This window comes from Orbicella faveolata, unplaced genomic scaffold (assembly GCF_042242905.1).
Source record: "Orbicella faveolata isolate gen_17 unplaced genomic scaffold, um_ofav_v1 contig_1, whole genome shotgun sequence".
Lineage (NCBI taxonomy): Eukaryota > Metazoa > Cnidaria > Anthozoa > Scleractinia > Merulinidae > Orbicella > Orbicella faveolata.
The window spans coordinates 12,235,001-12,249,954 of NW_028301536.1; the positions used below are offsets into that span (position 1 = coordinate 12,235,001).

Genomic DNA, 14,954 nt, shown 5'->3' on the forward strand with positions numbered 1-14,954 from the left:
AGTTCCCCGCCCCAGTCTGCTAGAAAAGAGAACGCAGTTTCCTAGCGACATATCGAACAAGTATAAGCCCTCTCATACACAGTGTGAGGAATCTATTTAAAGCAATAATGTTTAACGCAAAAACTGGTTCACAATAATTTTATTGTATTCCTGTTTAACATTGAGCCATGTTTGTCATGTTTCATCAGGCGAGCCTCACCCCCTCCAACCATTCCAGACCCGTTGGATGAGGAGCCGTCTTTAGCAGGTGTACTGACGTTAGGAGAGCCGAGTGGAGTGTTAGAGGTGACTGCAGGTGAGGATGAGCTGAGAGCATGACTGAACTCATTTTGTAGCGGCGAAAAAAAAACAGTGACGTCCCAAAAGTTCTCCTCCCCGTTATTCGACAGCAGCGAACGAGGCCACAAATGTGATGCCTTTTGCTCTTTTTCATTTTTTATTTTCACAGAACCTGGAGACGATGAGATGCCCACGACTTTAGTAGGGGAATACCAGGTGAGGGAAAGAAGAAAAAAGAAACTCGATCAGAAGATGTAAATTGGTATTCAAGTAAAAATATGTGCCACGTGCTGATCTTTTGGTTAAACCAAAATGTCGAGTGATCAATTTTCCACAGTTGTCATTTTTTTCATTTTATAAGGGTATCTGTAGTGCTTCCACTGCTAGTTTGTGTGTTTCGAAAAAAAGCTGACCTCGGTTTGATATGTCGTAGCTTGGCCGTATTCCGAAGAGACTTGCTAAAGAAAATACCAAATTTCGTGTTGATTTTTATCTATATTTGCTCAAACCGCGCTTACAAGAAGCAAAAACATTGTTGAATAAAGTGAAAGAATCAAGGTTAGTTTTCATTGAAATTCTTGCTGACACGCCTCGGTAAGTCAAAAGAGGTTATGAATTTCAAGATTTCTGCATCAACATCACGTTGCACGAGGTTTGTATTTTCTCCCCAGGTTCCTGTTCCCACCGGGCTAGTTACCCCAGGGGTACCTATCAAGACCATTATCCCATCCCCACCGCAGAAGAGAAGAAGGTTGGCTATCGACCGTAGCATCCAACTCGATGCTGATGTCATAAGACGAAACGTGGATACAGAAGGACGAGAGACTCTCCGGGAACGAGTGAGAAACAAGCATGCTTTGTTTTACGTACTGTTATGTTTAAGCGCCAAGTTTTAAGACAGTCGGTAAACGTCCGCTCGCAGTTTAGTTGTTCTCCCCCTGACCTCGAACTTCTAAAGAAAATCCCGATCAGAAAAATTGAAAAAAAAAACTTTCTGAAGAAAGCTATCACGAATCTCAGTTCACTTTTGCGTGAAAGCGGTGAAAAGTGGCCGCCAGACATGGAATTTCTGCTGTTAACGAGAAAAGGAAACTCGATGCCTAGTTTGTGAGATTTTCAGAAGTGACTTATTTTGCTGCGTTCATTGAGTTTCGATCAGGTACGATTCAAGTTTAATGTTGGAGTGAATTCACCATCACCTGGACATGCCTTATCTCATCTGATCTTCTGTAAAGTAAATTCCTTGAGGGTTACATCCTTGGTTACAAGTTGATCATCAAAGCCTCGCTTTCTTTACCTCTCGCTCAATGATCATGTGATATTTGAAGCAAATAACACGCATTCTTTATTCAGGTATTGCCAAATGACATTAGCATGTTCCTGTGCTTTATTTCAGAGACTTGATGAATATCCATTGAAATCTGTAAAGGATCTGTTCACAACACCAGCCACAGAAGGTAAGAAAATAGGTCGAGAAAAAGGTGAAAGAAAGAAATTGAGTTTTTTTTTAACAGTGTTTTGACTTCTATCTATACCAGGGTACTTTGATTAAGGGATTTAAAAATGACTCCGCATATCGTAATGAACTAGGTTTTACTCTCAACTCTTTAAACTGTATGTTTTTTTAACAAAGTAAAATTGTTTAAAAGTACGTTAAATACAATAGCTAATTTGGCCATAAGGTATTATTTGGCCGAGTTTGGCCAGTTTCAGATAGTTTCGTCTAATAAAACAACCGTTGATGACCTTGCAATTTTTCCTCCTTTTGTTAACATTTTCATGACTGCTAGCGTTTTATGACTTTTTTCAGCTCTCCTTAGCTATCCTTTTCTCGACTTGTGGAAGAGAAATGCTGTCACAGTCCCTAAAGACTACTCGTCGAGCGAGTTTGGGGCGTCGGATGAGGGAAGTCCGTTACCCATTCAGGACAGTTTTGAGGTACGTGCCCATGATAATGGCGGCTCGAAGGTTAGTCCCAAAACTATCATCTATAAACATACACAGTAATGTTAACTAGAAATAAAAAATAACTTTATGTCCAGTGGAAACATCCTTATGGCTGTTTGATCCCAGATCGGTTGGAAGCAAATAAATCCCAAAAAGAAAAAACTGTTGATCGAGCAGTTTCTGTCCTCACTGCTTTCTACGGTATCGTCAACCTGCACTTCATTGTGGGTCCCTGCCAATCGAACACTGTTCAATACAATAAGTTCGTTGGTTTTCCATTGGCCAGTGCTTCTAGTGACGCGATAAAACAATGACATACAGTGCTCTTAGGCCTCGTCCACACTACGCCGGAGAAATTTGAAAACACAGTTTTAAATCTACGGTTAGGCTCACCGTCCACACTAATCCGTCACGAAAACGGAGCTTTTCGACAACGCTCCTCAAACCGGAGGAATTTGAAAACGTCGGCTTTACGTTTTAGTGTGTAAGAAAAACATTTTGAAAACGGGGCTTTTCGAAAACGATGGCGTCACGATAATCATGCGAGTTTTTTCTCAAACACAAATCCAAAATGACCGATGATTGTTGCGTTTTCCAATTTCTCCGGTGTAGTATGGACAGAAAACATTTGATGCGTTTTCAGATTGAAACCTCCGTTTTCAAATTTCTCCGTTGCAGTGTGGACGGGGCCTTAAACAATAAGTTTCTCAATCATGTTTTTTTAAGGTTACACGCAGCATGGAAACTCCACGTGAAAAGGAGCTTGTCCGTGGAGAAGCACCTGGCGAGGGATCAGGACTGTTTGAACACTCCGCAGCAAACAGCTCGGAATTAACACCGGCTCCTCACGGTAGAAAAATTAAGCCAGCTCTCAACTTTTAAATTTTTTTGTGTGCCTTGAAATGAGGCAAACAAACACAGACAAGAAGTATTGAGTAACTGTTGTTTTGTTTTACAAAACGTCAAATTTTTTTTTGTTTTGTTTTGTTTTGTTTTGTTTGTTTGTTTGTTTGTTTGTTTGTTTATTGTTTTTGCTTACAACACTAAAAATATGACAACTTTTTTGACAGGAGTTAATTCTGAATAACAGCGATGTTACTAATGGGGACAAAAATATTAATAATGCAACTAACAGATACAATACTACTACTGCTTCTAATACACTATTCTAACAACTGACAAAAGTAAATATGAGCGAAAAAATATGGGGCCATGAAATACTAAGTTAAAGCTGTTCAAATGAAAAGGAGAACCCAAATATCATTCAATTAAATTGCCTGGTTAAAAGAAAGTTCAAAGGAGAGATCAGGGAGTTATAATGACTTGAGTATTTTGTGGCCCTTCTGTTGGAATGCGTTTTGTGTTCCCGTAATCATTGAAACATGTTTTTCTATTTTTAAATTGCATCTAACCTGATTAACGTATTCTATTGAGGATGGTCGAACATTTTCGTACTTACAAGAGTAAATGTAAAATCTACCAAGAACTGAATAACAATAACTTTGAATCTTGTAGAAAGCGGCATGAAAGCGGGGGATCTTTCTGCTAGTGGCGATCGAGGCATAAGTGCAGAACTCACACTCGAGGAGCCCGCGCCACGAGGGAGGTAAGTCAGCGGTTGACGTCTCTCCAGGTGTGTCAATCTTGCAATGAATTCCACATTAATATATATAACATGTAACTTAACAAATTGACGTCAGTTTTTCACGCATCTGTCCAGTTATTGATCATGAATTTCGTCATAACATTGTCAAAGTAGATGTGGATCCACGAGGCGATAGCCGAGTGGATCTGCAGACTACTTTGACAATGTTATGACGAAATTCATTGTCAATAACAGGACGGACGCATGGAAAACTGACGTCAATTCGTTTCTTACGATAACATATTGTCAAATTGACGCACCGCATAAATTAAAAATTCATGTGTCTGTCCGCTTATTGACAATGAAAATTAGCCAATGAGCGCGCGAGAATTTCCGCAGTTATCGTAAAAAGTTAATGTGATTCCATAGGCTGAGATAATGGGGATTTAATCAATCATACAAGCATCCATGCATGGATGAGAGGTTATTTTATTGTGACCAGTAAACACCGACCATAAAATATCCGTTTAGAAGAGGACTTTTCTTAGGAAAAAATTCTAATGTTTCTCCTACGTGTTTCTTACGGGAGATTTCAACTCGGCTATGTTCACTTTGTTTCTCGTCACCCGTATAATGGCCTTATTTCTTTATCTACCCACACTTTTCAATTCAGTGAAAGAGCTGAATCATGTTCGGCATCGTGCCAGATTTAATGAATCTTCTCGTTTCCAGATCGTCTTCGATTCTTCGTCCGTCCATCTCTGGGCTTCTGTCGCCTATCCAGGAACCTTCCGACTCCGAGTTCAGCATGGGGGATATTGGTAAGATGAATGGTGTGTCTATTTTCGGCGGGGGGTACTCCCAGAAAAATTGGGTGGGGGTGTGCGGCCCACTTCTCAAAACCCTTGACCTATTTAGGACCACACTCCGCGATTTTCCCTACCTTATTTATGATCTGACCCTTAAATCAAGACCCTGTTTCAGACCTGCGCCCTGTAATTAGTTCTCTAGATCAGACCAATGGTCTTATCGATAAGGATGAAAAAGTACGTTCTTCTGAAAAAAAAAACACACCCTATTTATTACAAAAATAGCCAAAATCGATACCCTGTTTATGACCAAAACGGCTGAAAAATCATACCCTTAGGGGCCGCTCATACCTATATTGTCCATAACAGGGAGTACCCCAGGGGGTCTATTTATTGATACGTCTTAATTTTTGCACTGTAAAACCTCTTAATTCTTGTGTACAGGAGAGCTTCCAACCCTTATGGAGCGGTCTGAGGTCACACAACCCCTTGAAGAACAAGCTTACGAAACATTTAGGTATTGTGTTAAAGTCTCGATCTCTTTCACCTCAATTATCTGGCTAAGTCAGGAATGAAATGAATGACGCGATTCTAGGGGTTTTCAAGGTTCCTTGAATGTTTTAAATCTGGAGCCAGTTGTTAAAAACGCGATATAAGAGCTTTATAATTATTCAGCATCATCTTTATCTTTCTCCATATTATACTTGACACTACAATCAAAACTTCGCGTAAATTTTTAAATTTTAATCCTGGATTAGCGCGGGAGTCCGCCTGATCAACGTACATACCGGGAACTTGGTGCTGCGGGACTAGCTCATGTTTCGTGCAATTCGTGTCGTCTTTTCTTGCGACAAAAGTTTGTCCACTGAAATGCCTGGTGCAACACACCGACAGATGAATATGTTTTACAACCTTGACGTTATCGCAGTGGTTTCGAAAAGTAGAATCAGCTGGCTCTACGTTTCGTAACACCTGCAAACACATTTTGAAACGTGCCGCATAGTGAAACAGCCCGTGCATCGCTTGCAGCATCTTACAGGAAAGTTCGTTGAAACATATCGCCTTGTAAAACAGCGCCTTTAGAAATGGAAAGCCCGGCGAAAACAGTCTGTCGCTACTGCTGTTTTCATTACTTTCTCATGCAGCCGGAATTGTCGTGTTCTCTTTCTTAATCAGCTTTGTGATGGCTTTAATTCCGCTAGGTTGGTTACTAAAGCTATGGGAGACAGTCACGAACCTGTCGTGTTTAGAAACTTGTGTCCTCCACAATCGACAGCACGCAAATCTGCAGCGAAAGTTTTCTATCACCTTCTCTGTGAGTATCATTATTAATAAAACAAGTCTCTCCTGTCCCCTCCCCCCGGCCCCAATGTACTCTGTAAATCTTCGGGCGGGGGTGTGTCGCTGGGCCACTGAAACCCTTACCCTATACTAGACCATGATCAGCTTAATTTTGCAACCCTTTTCTAGACTAGGCACCAAAATCCCTACCCTATCCCAGACTAGCTATTTTCCATGCATAAAATATCACTATCATAGTCCAACATACGCTAACTAAACCAATATCTTACAAAATCGCTTCCGAGTTTCAGTTACTATTATAGAACCCCGGGTAAAGAACCCTGCTCTAGACTAAATTATTTGTACACTGGCCACTTTCCCGGTAAATTATATTCCATTCTAGACCAAAACTCTCTAGTTCCTATACCCAATCCCAGACTAAACTACCTGAAAACCATACCCTTCACAGCGGCACATACCCATGTCGCTTATATAGGAGTACCCCCCGCCCTCCACATACACCCCTGGGCTCTCATGTTTGCCTGATTGCATTACTCATTAAAAAACTAAAAGACGAATCTAAAAAAAATTAGACTACTTGAAGCTTCTTGATAGAGCGGTTTTCAGTTGACGGTCGAAAGCAATTTGGAATTGCTTTAGTTTTCTAATCGCCGCGCTGTGATTGGTTCAAAGAAGCTCGCCAGTAGGGCGGTTTTCATTTGAGTACCGTAAAATCGAAACCAAACCAATTACTTACCGATTAGACTACTCAGCCAAACAAACCGTAGTAAAACCAAAACCACAACCAAGTAATTACTTCATTGCTTTCGACATTCTATTGAAAATCGCCTTATTAGCGAGGTTTTCAATTGAGTGTCGAAAAGTACATGGTTTTGCATCAACTACGCTACACGATTGGCTAAAAAATACTCACGCCACTTTTTCATCCAATCAGAAGTAAAACCAAAACCAATTGCGCTTTGCGTCAGCCACATGTAATGACCTCCAGTTTTGATTGGTTCACTGTATTGTCTGTGTTGTTTTTGATTGGCTAGAGTGATTACTTTGGTTTTGGTTTTACTACACTGAGTTGAAAGCACTGCACTATCGCTTTAGTTTTGGTTTTACTGCACTTAATTGAAAGCCGCTCTTACACTAGTGATAAAGCTTAGAGTGTATCTTGCTGACAGCCCTGTGCTTTCTCTTTTCAGCATTGCATAAAAATGGCGTGTTTGAGTTAAAACAGAGAGACCCGTACAATCTGACAAATATTTACATCCATAAGGGGATGAACTTTTGATCGCTCCAAGCTGGGCTAACCTTAATGTTATCCTCTGGAAAGACTTGGTCTTCTTTTCAAAAACAACTGAATAGCTTTTATTTTTACTTGTTCTCGGTGCGACAAAGTCCATATCCCGAGTTGGTGTAGTCTGAATTTCAGCCGTCTCTTCCCTCTACCCCGAGGGGGGCGCTGTAAAGGGAAGAGACGGCTGAAATTCAGACTAGAGTTGGTGTAACTAAACGTCAACTGTATGGTTGCTCAGTTGTCTGGAAATAAAGTTAGGTAATCTTTTTGCCTTAGCCTACTAGACATACACATTCTATTTTTATCTATTTTTAAGCCCTACCAAAAGGGTCTGTATTTTTTATTGCCCTCGAAGAAATGTCGGTTTTTATTTCTAGTTGTAAAACGAAAGAGAAAAACGAGATAGCATTTTTTTTTTGCACCAATAATAAGTAGCGTTTCTTTACTCGCAAAGCTTTGTAGAAACAATAGAAATGTGCCTGATTCGATTTTGAAAATCGAAGCTCTGAAAGTTTTCCCTTCAACATGACGTTCTTAGGATACGTCATGCTGCCGTAGAAACTTGACGATCTGACGTAAGATAGCTACTTAAAACTTCCCGGTGCCTTTTTCCACAATTCTAGTACCTGATTCGACAGGTTTTTCTAAACAATTCAATGATGACCTCCTGGGTGTATTTTGGACGAAAAAGGCACTTTCTCTAAAGACAGACTACGATCACTTACTATGTAAAATCAGAGCTTTCTAACTACAATTCCACGTTAACGAAGGTTTAAAAAGAGGATAAGAATTATGAGATAACGAAACAGAGTGTAATAGTTTCTTTTACTTGTATTGTGGATAAATATATCTTTACATTCACATGGAATTCCATCATTTAATGATCTTGTACATTACAAAGTTGAGTTAAGTTAAAAAAAAAAAATTATTGACTTGTTATGGCTTCTTTAAGAAAAAGCTATCAAGTCAAAATTCGCTAATTTAAAGTTTCATCAGCAATTGTACAAAGTAAATTTTGTATGCACAAATTATTTTTTATACATATTATGGTGCTTTCATATGTCATGTTTCACAATTTGCAGGATTATCTGTATAATGCATGCGATTACAACGCTTACATCATTCTTATTGCAGACTACTTTTAGAGAATCTTACATAAGCTACATTGAGGAAAAAGACTTGAATATTATGCATTATTTATCGCAAATCTAAATTATTGAAAAAGGAGGTGAAAAAAAATATTTAAACTACTTTTTTCTTGAATAAAGAAAGATTTGAGTTATGCTGTGTTGTATTGTTATTGCGTCTCCCAGAACATAAAGACTTGCACATCACATCAAACATACAAAACTATCAAGGGTCGAGGCTCTGTTCAAGAACTCAGTAAGGCTAGGATTAAGCTAGTTTCAGTTCTGCGCTTTCCAAGGCCTTCACGGCGAATAGCGAAGCGCGCGAGTGACGTCATAACTCCGACAAACAAAACGGAATTGTGGCAAATTTGACGCCTCTTCAAGCGTGTAAGCAAGTGTTCCTAGAACAATTTTTAAAACAAAAATTTGGTGTTCATTTTCCTCCTGTTTCTCTCAGAAAACGCCTATGTTGTCTGACTCTCGCGTGGTTCCAATAATTTGCATTCTATTTTTAGACTTCGCGCGCTTCCTTATTGGTTTCGGTAACGTCACCCTTGCGAACAGTCCCTCTGTCACATGACTCGAAACGAACTGACCACGTGGAAATGGGGAGAGGCAACCTTACGATATCGCCGAGACAATATCCTGGAAACAGGAAAAGTTTAAGAGATTCCGTACGGCGCCATCACTAAGCTAATCACGACACTGAATGCTATCAACCAGCTGTTCTGTATACTGTAAGGTCCTGGGTTGTTTCCAGTCGATCCTGTCGTGTCCGCGGCAGATGTTGCCGTTGCCCTGGTTGTGACAGTTGTTCGGTTGACATCATCTACAGCCGCAAAACAAAGAATGTAATAGTTGGTTTAATGGTCAAAATCAGACATTGCATATAACTTCAAGCGTCAAGCGATGATCAATCATGAACGGCGACACTCGCGATTCGCGTTCTACCGCTAAAACAAAAATCGCGGTCACGGGTGGAATTCTACGTTAAATGTATTTACCCCTTTTCCTTGCCTAACTAAGGCCCCGTGCACACTACGCCAGAGGAATTTAAAAACGGAGCTTTCTCTCTGACACATCAAATGTTTTCTGTCCACACTCCCGCGGGGTGTACTTTGGGTGCCGCTGGGACCCTGGAACCATTAGCCCATATCAGAGCTAGTTCAGCTGAATTTTGCTACCCTATACTAGAGTAATTTCCCCAAATCCCCCAATCTATCGACACTGTTGAGGTTGATTTGCATAAATTTAAACTTGGCGATTTGATTTTTTTATATTTTTGAGTGGCAATTCCTGGTTTCCTTAGTCTAGATAAAATCTTCGATCAACTAGTCAGTTTTGTGAAAAATTATACCCTATTCTAGACCCAAACGCTCTGATTTATATACCCTATCCTAGAGTAAACTGCTTGAAAACCATACCCTTCACAGCGGCACATACCTATATAGCCCATATATGGCGGTGCCTCCCCCCGGGTCCACACTACGCCGGAGGAACTTAAAAAGGGAGCTTTCTCTCTGAAAACGCATCAAATGTTTTCCGTCCACACTACGCCGGAGGAATTTAAAAACGCAACAATCACCGGTCATTTTGGATTTGTGTTTTGGGAAAACTCGGGAAGGAAAATCACATGATTATCGTGACGCCATCGGTTTCGAAAAGCTCTGTTTTCAAAATATATTCCGTCCACATTACATGAAAACGAAAAGCCGGCGTTTTCAAACTTCTCCGGTTTGAAGCGCGTTTTTGAAAAGCCGCTAGCTCCGTTTTCGTGACGGATTAGTGTGGATGGCAGGCCTAACCGTAGAAATATGCGTTTTTGTATTTTTTCCGGTGTAGTGTGGACGCTGCTTAAGCTGTCACTCACAAAGAACAGAAGCGTAATTCACGTGAATCACACTGACCTTCTCGAGGCAAGACATCTTTAATCCTGATCATGAAAACTCGAGGTCCTTTGGTCATAATCTTAGGGTGTATTTGGCATTGAAACTCCAATCCGCGGTCAGCCTGTGTGACATTGGACAGAATGATTGACAGCTCGTCTGTCTTCAGCCTTGTTAGGTACTCTGGACAGGAGCTGATGCAATTTTCCACCAAGCTGCATGGCGAGGACGGGCTACAGTAAGCTATTTTCACTTTCGTTCCATCTTGTGCGATTCTGTACCACTCAATATCTTCCACTTTTTCCTCAGAAAACATGCTGTGAAATGTTTGACCCAGGTCAAGGTTTTGCCCAGCTGTGGAGGACAGACCTAAAATGAAATAGGGAGAAAATTAACATTATCACAATTCGTAACGATAAAATAAAACTGAAGTAAATAAAATTAAATTGCACGATGTTCCCATTCGTAGCTAGACGACTCTAACTACTCTGCACTTTGTTGTCCAGTGTCATGTTCGGAGATCTACTATCTTTATTTATCTCATTTCTTTCTCAGTGGTAAATTTACCTTTAAAACTTTTCGCTTTTAAACAACTGAAGTCAAACAGGTTGCTAAATGCATGATTTTAGTCCAATTTCCTGCTGGATAATTCTAGAATTGGTGCCATCTTTTTCCACCATCTATTCATTGAAGTTTTGTAGTTGACCATCAAATCAACCTTTAATCATTAAAGTCAAAAATTTAACTATAAAGGTTTTCTATCAAGGGAGAACTGCTTTTAACAACTAACTCTTCACGTTAAAAAAACTTCCGACATTGTACACACTGTAGCCAAGCCGTCGCTGTATAAACCTTTTATGAATTAATCTCCTCATTAAAGAAAGGCGCAACTGAATTCACAAGCAATTTTTTCACTGAATTATAATCAATCAGTCCAGCTATGATTTCTACTTACAACGCTTTGAAGAAGTCACGATTATTTTGTGAGCAATGGGGCCTTTGTTTCCGCTGCGTTCTATGGCACAAGTGTAGATAAGTCGATCGTCCAGCTTCATCTGTTTCACAAGAAGCGTTCCATGAACAGGATTGCTTACTTTGATTCTTTGATCAAAACTTTCTATGTTTCTGTATCTGGTACACTGCAAGCCTTTGTTGCAGTAGCCAACATTTTCCTTCTTGAGATCTTCGGGGTCAGTGACCCTCCATTGAAGCTCCAGAAAAGTTCCATTTTGGAGGACCGATTGCAGGTCGGGACATTCCAGTGCGATCTGCTCGTCAGGGCATTCTGTTCGCTGACTGTCAGCTAGAACACCTGACGAGAGAGAAACGATTTCACTTAATGATAAAACGTCCAAATATTTCAGTGATATCCTTCGAAATTAACAGATATGTCCAGTATTAGTCAAGCTCGGTGTGTTTATACTGTAAGACACCGACCGAATTTTGTTCGTCGATTTATGCCGCGTATCTCGGGGATATAACGATTAGCAACTGGGGCATGTCAGACAAATATGCTTTTTAACAAACTCGTCGAAATGCCTGCAAAAATAGAAATTCGGCGAGATTTCGGGTCCTTTATTAATCAGAATACTTTGCCGATGATATCGGCGAGATTTCGGGTCCTTTACTATACAGACAGAATTACCTCGCGGAGAAAGCAGTTCTGCATAACAACGTTTAGGTAGTTTCCCAAATTTATCAATGACGTAATTTTCACAAATTGACAACACAGCGTAAATTTTGTCGCTCTGTATATTGCAACAGTCAATACGTGTCAGAGACGATATTTACATCCGAGCTAGTGTATATACGCGACCAAAATAGTCTTATCGAAGCTCGAAGCGAATCTAGGTTTTATATTCCTGAGGTTTCGGCTTCAATTGTCTCCAGTCAGAGACAGACTGGCACAATCAAATATTTGAAGTTTTCTGCTGTTTATTGACCCGGCACATTATAGTCGATTTCGAACGTATCACAGTTTTGCTAGCATCGGTGATATGGCAAGATATTCTAACTTTAATGCTTGTATTTGTACGTGCCGCTGAATTTTTAACCATGAAACGTCTGATTTATTCGGAACGGCAGACATTAATATGAAAAAAAGATCACGGTTACGTTCACAAATGAACTTACCCGCATACACAGCCACGCACAGACTGTAAATTAATAGAAACTGTCCAGTGAAAAGTCTTTGTAAGACATCGCTCTCGCTATAAAAAGCCATAACTTGCTTTCAAACTTGCTTTCCGTACCAAAAATTCGCGTCTAACGTATGATTCACTGGAAAGCACACGTGGCTTTATTGTTAGCCTTCGTTGTTACATTTTTTTGCTCTTTGCACACGTCTATATTTAGTTATTGCTTACTCAGGTCTACTCAGCGATAACGAAGAAAATTGATTAAGATGATTTTGAAAATAAGTAATCGAGTTTTGAAACAATAGGTCACTGATAGCCGGGAGAAAAAGGTGTTTTGCAGAGCAAATATCATTTAAATAATGTTTCTCTGTTTGTATTTGGAGACTTGCACCGGATTTCGTATTGAAATAACAAAATTGAAGCTGGAGATAATAGCCTTGATTAAGTCATTTAGTAAAAAGAGAAAAACAGAAGTGGGAGAATATTTTGCACGTATTTTTTGAGTGACATGCCTAGTGCGCGCTTGGCTGCGCTCGAAAACACTTTGTTGAGTATAACAGCAGGTTAACGAAAGTTCAATTATTAATTGTATGATAAGTTTCTCCCTTGTTTTATGACAGGATTGTTTGTGCAAATAAAACTGATATATTGATCGGCGGCAAATAACTCACATACAGCTTTGGATCAGACACCGAGAAAGCTACGGAGAGTTCAGTTTTAACTCTTGCCGAAAGCAATATTTCTAAGCGAGTAATTGTTTTATCAGAGAAAGATTCCTCTTTTGTGGGTTGCTATATATCTTCTTTGGACATTTGGTACCGAGATTTTGATATACTTGTCCTGAAAAACTGCTCTGCAACTTAGCAAAAATAACGATTGTTGCGAATGACAGACATTCAGTCGTATCCAAATAACTTGGTAAGACCGAACGGTCAGCCAAGGTCACTTCATTCATCTGTCACTTACTGGCCGTCACTGGCATCATAATGGAGAAAGGGGGTTTTTCCCTTGCTCTCTATGGGAGCTTTTTATTCGAGTAAATATTCCGGTTTGAAATCTTTCCTGGTATTCAATAAAGTTTGTATGGATGTATTTATGTATGTATTTATGTATCATACGTCCCGCTTCCTGCGGCTCGGGCCGCGGTTTCACTCGAAATGTCTACCCATAGCAAGATGAGATGAACATCTTATGACAAACTCTGGCGAAGCCGGCAACAGAAGGTTGCCGAAAATTTAGTTTTCAACAAAGTTTTCATAGATCAATTGTATTATAATTTTTTTAGATCAGTGTCAAAATAGTTTTCAATATTTTATAAACACATTTTATCCAACAAGTGTATAAAGTTAAGTAGAATTCTTGATCTCCGACCGACCTAAGAGCTGCTTCAATGAGGAAATGTGAACTGTTGGCCGGCATTTTGAACTACTTTATGCTTCCAGGTCCTGTTACGAGTAATGCACGGGGATGTTTTGATACTAATACATTCATTTCCTTATTCTACATGTATCTTAACAAGGGCTGTCTAAACCATTCACGCGAGTCAAGTGTCAATGCAGACAGAACAATCAGAGACCAGCCTTTAAAGATCTTCAACGCGGAAAAGATTTTTTCATCAATTTTTTCCGTTATGTTTCCGCGTCACTTGTTAGAAGTTGGATGGTTGTCCGAAACTAATATTCCAAAAGGGAAAATAGCCTTTTTTTTGTACAAGCCAGAGTCTAAATCATAATTATAAACAGAAATATGTAATATTAGACTTTGCAGAAACTGCTTTCATTGCACATTCCTTCGTTTTATCAATACACTTTTTATGCCTCCTGAACAAACAAACTGTATCCGGCTTTTTCCCTTTGTTTGACAAGTTTCTTTACACAATCAGTAAAATTTACTTTTTACTGATGTAATTTAGGTACTCTATACAAACCCTTTCATCGATTAATCGGTCATCTTTGTGTACTTGAGACTTATGGCAGTATCAATAGGAATAATGCAGCAAATACTGACTATTCACATGTAATGCAAAGGGAAGTAAAGCATTTTGTCAAGCTCCCACCTTCAGCGCCCGACAGATCGATGGTTACTGACATTCTATGACAGGATTCATTTCCTCCACGGCAGATGTTTCACTTTAAATACCGCCCTCTCAACCTATTAGACCCTATAGCCATTAAAAACTACGAATGTTTCTACTTATCAGCTATGCGCTACGGTATTACGTTTTACAGGTATTTGAACATCCAAACAGGTATTTAAACCAAACTTTCGTTACTCTAAATTGATTGAATTTCCCTGCCTGTAGAAGCAAGTACAAAATTGTATTCTTCTGAAAAACATGCTGCTAGGGTAAGGAAATGTAAGGACAAAACTTGGAAACACCTACCACATAAAAAGACGAGAAAAGCGGAAACTGTGAGTGTTCTTTGAGACGTTTTGCGAACTGTATCCATCTTTAAATCAGTCTTCACAACGTAGAAAGGCAGCTGGACTGAGCGTCACACTCCAGGAAAGCTCTTTTAAATCCATAAAAAAATTATTTCGATTCGGCGACGACACGAACTGGGTATTTTCCCCCTGTATTCTAGAACCAACC

The 14,954-nt window shown here is 39.7% G+C and overlaps 2 protein-coding genes across 4 annotated transcripts in view; one reads left to right on the forward strand and one right to left on the reverse strand.

The window, feature by feature from the left end:
- LOC110041629 (uncharacterized) overlaps positions 1 to 8,487 on the forward strand; it is a 23,007-nt gene extending 14,520 nt beyond the window's left edge. The window contains exons 9-19 of one of the 2 annotated variants that reach the window (XM_089289496.1): positions 189 to 295; positions 449 to 495; positions 951 to 1,118; positions 1,676 to 1,736; positions 2,090 to 2,217; positions 2,953 to 3,076; positions 3,742 to 3,832; positions 4,544 to 4,632; positions 5,065 to 5,137; positions 5,823 to 5,935; positions 7,113 to 8,487. In XM_089289496.1, coding sequence (XP_089145622.1) covers positions 189 to 295; positions 449 to 495; positions 951 to 1,118; positions 1,676 to 1,736; positions 2,090 to 2,217; positions 2,953 to 3,076; positions 3,742 to 3,832; positions 4,544 to 4,632; positions 5,065 to 5,137; positions 5,823 to 5,935; positions 7,113 to 7,201 — 1,090 coding nt within the window. In that variant the 3' untranslated portion in view covers positions 7,202 to 8,487. Of the gene's footprint in view, positions 1 to 188; positions 296 to 448; positions 496 to 950; positions 1,119 to 1,675; positions 1,737 to 2,089; positions 2,218 to 2,952; positions 3,077 to 3,741; positions 3,833 to 4,543; positions 4,881 to 5,064; positions 5,138 to 5,822; positions 5,936 to 7,112 lie in introns of those variants that run through there. The other variant, XM_089289501.1, reaches the window with a different exon arrangement.
- On the reverse strand, positions 8,007 to 14,888 carry LOC149118118 (uncharacterized). Of its 2 annotated transcripts, none has more exons than XM_089289508.1 (4): positions 14,745 to 14,888; positions 11,179 to 11,535; positions 10,245 to 10,592; positions 8,007 to 9,166 (listed from the first exon to the last, which is right to left on the reverse strand). In XM_089289508.1, exons 1-4 carry the CDS (start codon positions 14,809 to 14,811, stop codon positions 9,000 to 9,002), a joined length of 939 nt encoding a protein of 312 aa, XP_089145634.1. In that variant the 5' UTR covers positions 14,812 to 14,888; the 3' UTR covers positions 8,007 to 8,999. The 2 variants fall into 2 exon arrangements, with proteins under 2 accessions (XP_089145634.1, XP_089145630.1); XM_089289504.1 differs by lacking the exon at positions 14,745 to 14,888 and adding an exon at positions 12,357 to 12,577.
- Between the last annotated feature and the right edge of the window lie 66 nt (positions 14,889 to 14,954).